This window comes from Xenopus laevis, chromosome 9_10L (assembly GCF_017654675.1).
Source record: "Xenopus laevis strain J_2021 chromosome 9_10L, Xenopus_laevis_v10.1, whole genome shotgun sequence".
Classification (NCBI taxonomy): Eukaryota; Metazoa; Chordata; class Amphibia; order Anura; family Pipidae; genus Xenopus; species Xenopus laevis.
Window position 1 is genome coordinate 109,156,195 of NC_054387.1, and position 6,000 is coordinate 109,162,194.

Genomic DNA, 6,000 nt, shown 5'->3' on the forward strand with positions numbered 1-6,000 from the left:
TCATTATTTAATTTTTATGATTATTGACATTTTTCTTCTGATTCTTTACAGCTTTTTAAAGGGGGTCACTGGCCCCATCTAAAAAAAAAGAATGATCTATAAGGCTACAAATGTATTGTTATTGCTACTTTTTATTACTCATTTCTCTTGTTTATAGGCCAGTCTCTGATTCAAATCAATGCATGGTTGCTAGGGTAATTTTGACCCTAGCAACTAGATTGCTGATATTGCAAACAGGAGATCTGCTGAATAAAAATCTAAATAATGGAAAAAAAAACACAAATAATAAAAAATTAAAACTAATTGCAAATTGTCTCACTCTCTACTTAATAATTCAAAGGTGAACAACAACTTTAAATGGCGATCGTACTCCTCTGTGACTACTAAAACCCTTATTTGTGTGGTCGCTGTTACTAAACAGATAAAGGATAAGATAAAATAAATTTCATGCACTAAAGCAAATGAATAAAGTGATGTTCCAAATTCACTTACCCACAGTGGTGATTTTCTGACTGCCGAGATCTTGAAGCAAAGCCTCTAGTGCCGGATCCTGTGTCGAGTACAACTCATAACGATTGATGCCAATATGAAACTTTAGCCAGTTGGGATAGGAATCTATATGTGCTTCTCCTGTCGGCAAATATGCAACCTCTCCATTGCCTTCACTTTCTACGTTTTGCCTAAAGAGAAAGGCAGTAACTGTCAGTTCCATGTCCAGCAGAGAAGTGGGTCAGGGCATGAAATCTACGGCACTGGTATTTATATTATTATATTTATTGTCCTGGGAAAACCTCACCGTACTCAACAAATACATTGTATATATATGGCTGATAACAGAGACTTGTTAAATGTACAGGTATAGGATCCGTTAGCTGGATTACAAGAAGGCTGTCTCCCATAGACTCCATTTTATCCAAATAATTGGCATTTTTAAAAATGATTTCCTTTGTCTCTGTAATATTAAAACAGTTCCTTGTACTTGATCCCAACTAAGATATAATTATTCCTTATTGGAAGCAAAACCAGCCTAGTGGGTTTATTTAATATTTACATGATTTTCTAGTAGGCTTAAGGTATGAAGATCCTAATTACAGAAAGATCCTTTATCCAGAACACCTGAGCATTCTGGATAGCAGGTCCTACACCTGTACTGGATCAGAGGTAGCAACGTGTAGCCCCTAGTTGTGAGACAAAATCCCAAGGACACTCGGATGGCTGGGAATGATGGGAGTGGTAGTTTAACATTAATAATATACCTGTAATGGTGATGCATTAATGGTCTTTGTTCATAAATACCTGTGTATTATAATACATGATATCTCAGGTGACAAGTGGGGAAGCTTGCCTTTGTTTTCTAACAAACTATATTATCTCACTATGCCCCGGGAAATGGGACTTTCAGTTCAAGCTCTGCGAGATAAAGACTTTATTACACAAAGCTCCCCAATGTCTCTTCCACATTTTACATATCACTGAAGATGCATTCTGGGTAAACGGCAAACAGGTGAACATTTCTTTAATCCGGCCTGTGTAATACTGTCATAATGTAACAGCCACAGCCATTTGATATTATGTAATACAATAAATCAAAGCCTCAGTCATCTTGTCTCCTCGTTACATTGTTTCATGGGGCCTAGCTGATCTAATGGGGACTATAACATTGATTTCATTGTGTTTAATGCAGTATATTATACTATATCACTCCAGTTGCCTGCCATCTGTTATTTATTAAATATAATGCTGGCCTTACGACAGGTAGAATTGTAATGTTCAATATGAAACACTAATGTGACTCATACAGGTATACTACTTTATCGTGCAATGAATTATAGTCCCCCCACACACACACACTGTCATTCGTGCAGGTTTGAATAGGCTTTTGTTTATTGAAAAGGGGAGATATGTTTACTGCTTTAATGAAGTCTTTAATCCTGCAATTATCTAGTTTCTCCATGAGACAAGAACAATGCAGCTGTTCCAGGCAACACAATGTCGGAGCATGAAAGAGGGTGCTGTTGTATTATATTAAGTCCGGCTTTCCCCCCACCTTTCTCTGCCTGACAATGACATACAACCTTCTCTTCATTTCAATAAAGAAAAACCTGACAAACTGATTTAGGGGGACTTGTGCTTATTCTATATATTAAACCTGGGGGATATAGATAGCTTTATAGTATGGACTCCCGTTAATTCCATTATATTGCTTCTAAGCAGCAGCTATACTGGTTTGTATATTAAATACAGGACACAAGGGTGTGAAAGTACATCTACCTACCTAAAGATCTATCTCTTATCTATCTATCTATCTATCTATCTATCTATCTATCTATCTATCTATCTATCTATCTATCTATCTATCTATCTATCATCTATCTATTATCTATCTATCTATCTATCTATCTATCTATTATCTATCTATATATCCCTCTATCCATCTATCTATCCATCTATTATCTATCTACTTACCTGTCTATCATTCTATTCATCTATTTACCTACCCATGTATCATCTATCTATCAATCATATATGTATCATCTATCCTATCTATCTATCTATCTATCTATCTATCTATCTATCTATCTATCTATCTATCTATCTATCTATCTATCTATCTATCTATCTATCTATCTATCTATCTATCTATCTATCTATCTATCTATCTATCTGAGCAACAGCTATACTGGTTTGTATATTATATACAGGACACAAGGGTGTGAAAGTACATTTATCTATCTATCATCTATCTATCTATATATCTACCTATCTACCTACCTATCATTATATCCATCTATTTATCTGCACATGTATCGCCTATCTACCTACCTGTTTATCATCTATCCGTCTATCTATCTATCTATCTATCTATCTATCTATCTATCTATCTATCTATCTATCAATCTGCCATCTATCTACAACCAACAAAGATTTCTCCGAGTGCAACATTTCTTTACAATAATATGTTTTAACAAAAACCCATTAATGTTTATTAAAACCCCATATAAACATAAAATGATTGCCAATAAGCAGTCCAAATACCCCCTCTCCCCTTAATAGTTTGCTTAGGGAATGGGTTAAATCTGTAACAACTGTTAACTGCAAGGAAAGGTTTGAGATAAGGAAAATAGTGTAAGCAAACATATGCCTGTATGCACTTCTTGTTTGCTTAAATAAAGTGCAAAGGGGTTTTGAAACATGCGAGCTGTACAGCGAATTCCTTAAAAACTTGCCGACCCAGACTGGTGAGAATGAGGCATGTAAGGAATCTCCCTTCTCTGATGGCAGAGAGCAATAAAAGGGTGTTGGAAAACAGAATGAATGAAAATGCTCTATTCCCTGTTTATATGTACATATTACATATGGCTAATTCCAACACATGGGCCTTTTGCTCTTATTGAACTACAGAAACGTAGCACTTCCCTGCTGGGTGTTGTAGTCGAACAATAGCTGGGTGCCCAGAGGCTAACTATCCCTGACAATACAGTAAACCCTACAGAGGTACAGAAGTGTACAGTATAACTGCAGAAAAATAAAGATCTCAAATATATATTTTAAAATAAATACATTTTTTTTAATGACCTACCAGTCCTGGGACTCAGCAGCTTTGGGGTTAAATCTAATATCGCTGTTGACATTAAATAAGACATCGTCCTCTGTCAATGGAGGGACCAAGCTTTGGTACAAGGGGTGCTGGAAGAGGGCTGCCAGCTTGGAGTGCCCGGTGCCAACATGGGCTTTGTTTATACTCCTTTCCTGAATCAGCTGCTTATTAGCGGCGACCCTGGGGCCCTCCAGCTTTCTGAACGATTCGTTTTTGTCCATGCTCAGCTTCTCTAATGAATGAGAGGTCAGGTTGGAGCTGGGGTCGCTACTGAAGTCCTGTAAGATCCTCAGGGTGTGCTTGTTGGGCCAGCCAGGTTCTCCTGCGTTCTTGCCTCTCACCTTACCCCATCCTTGCTGGTGGGTCTCCTCATTGTGATTCTGAGAGCAGGCGCAACCCATCTCCCCATCACTCCTGGCTGATCTCTTCTCCAGCTTGGGCAACAGATCTATCATGATGTGTAGGGTGCAGGCCACCAGGAACACCATCAGGATCAGCACCCTGAACTTCCGAACTAGAATCATCTTCATTTTCCCCTTCCTTTATCACACACAACCCAGGTCCAATACCAAAAACAAGGCAAGAGCTTTGGCAATGACGCAAACCCCCCCAAACAAAAAGATCTAAAGGAGATTGCTGTGTTTATAAATACTAGTCACCATTGGTTCTCCTTTATTCTAAAGAGGGGTCTCACCCTCAAAGGGAATGTTACAAGTTAAAAATGGAATAAATAATAGTCTTAGCAGAAGGAAAGCTTTGGAAAGGAGAGAGAGAAGACTCCGGAATGTTGGGCTGAGCTGGGCAAGGAGCTGCTAGTTGGCATCCTCACATGTCCGACCCCAGGCTTCAGCTGCAGGGCTGCTCTTCTCTTCTGCACAGCGCTAGGAACCATTGGCTTGGGACGCTTCTCCTGTACTGGATCCAGAAATCCTCATTCAGGGAGATGTGTCTGATGCTGCCCATGGCTTGGCACTCAGCATGGCTGCAAAACAAGCTGCCGATTAAAGGAGATCGGGCTTCTGGCGTCTCCTGGAGCCTGGATACTTTACAGTAGGAGAGAGAACAGAGACAGGAGAAGGGAAGGGTCTTTGGCAGGTGCAGAGTGAAATCCCCTGTTCTGCTTAAAAAGCAGCAGTCGCCTCCTGTACTCGCAACAGCAGCAACTCCAGCCTCCTGTGGGTGTGTTAAATATGATGTGCAAGCGCTGGAACCGGCCTCCCCCAGTCACACGTCACACACGCGGACATTGCCTATAGGAACAGCGCTAACCTCCAGCTCAAAGTAAAATCCGGCTCTTTTTTTTTATTTTATTCTCTCGCTCTGTCCGTCTGTCTGCAGCTCCAGCAAAGGCAAGGAGAGGGCGTCAGCTTCTCAGGGATCCGAGCAAATCATTCCTGCTGCCACTGTCTCATCCTCATCATCATCAGCAGGGTTAGGGTGGCACCAAGGCAAAGCTGCTGCGTTTATAGGGAGATTTATCGCTTTCCTCTCTGATTGCAGACTCTGTCCTCTCTGCCCCTGAGTGTTGTCCATTGTATCAATGATGAGCACAGATTAAGTTTACTCTCTATCCCCTGTCCTACCCTGATAAGGCTGCACATTGGGATTTAGCAGGGGGTTCATGTAGCTTTACTGTTGCTGCCATTGGGGGGGTGCACTGATGAACATTATATGGTCACTAGAATCTAAAAATAATTTGAAAGGTTTTTGTTCACCTTTGAGTTAACTTTTAGTATGAGCGATATTCTGATTTTCATTTTTCAAAATTATTTGTGTTTTTTTTTAGCTTTGTGTTCAGCGGCTCTCCGGGTTTGCAAGTTTCAATAATCTAGTTGCTAGGGTCCAAATGACCCAAGCAACCGTGCATTGATTTGAATAAGAGACTGGAATATGAATAGGAGAGCGCCTGATTAGAAAGACGAGTAATAAAAACAGGGCCGGTACTAGGGGTAGGCAGAAGAAGCACGTGCGCAGCGTCGGACTGGGGGGCCCAGGGCCCACCGGGGCTGCTGCTCAGGTCTGAACTGAGAATGAAAATAGGCCCTGACATTTCAGGTACACAGAGGCCCAATCAGCCCACACAGAGGCCCGCTCCAACTGACTAAAAACTGACTTTCTATGGCACCTTATAGCAGCCCCTCTGGCATTTGCCAGAACCCACAGATTGCCAGTCCGGACCTGCTGCTGACTCAGGGCCCCACACCACCCCCCGGCCCTCTCACCCCAGGTGAAAAGCGTCCTCTGGCCCCAGTGCCTATCTTTTGTTTCAATCGTCTGCGCTGGAGGCCAGGGAGAGAAGTCGGAAGCCAATTCCAGCTTCCGCGCAAGGACGGGGTCTGTGCCGGCAGGAGGCCCCCAAAGGCCAGGGCCCACTGGGTTTTTTCCCAGTGTCTCGCCGGCCC

General features: G+C 41.6%; 1 protein-coding gene across 1 annotated transcript in view; it reads right to left on the minus strand.

Moving 5' to 3' along the window:
- fam20c.L (family with sequence similarity 20 member C L homeolog) overlaps positions 1-4,790 on the minus strand; it is a 126,127-nt gene extending 121,337 nt beyond the window's left edge. Inside the window, exons 1-2 of the mRNA XM_018236411.2 lie at positions 3,581-4,790; positions 493-680 (exon numbers count right to left, since the gene is read on the minus strand). Of these exons, the coding sequence (XP_018091900.1) occupies positions 493-680; positions 3,581-4,128 (736 nt within the window). The 5' untranslated portion in view covers positions 4,129-4,790. The remainder of the gene's footprint in view (positions 1-492; positions 681-3,580) is intronic.
- Positions 4,791-6,000: the final 1,210 nt, after the last annotated feature.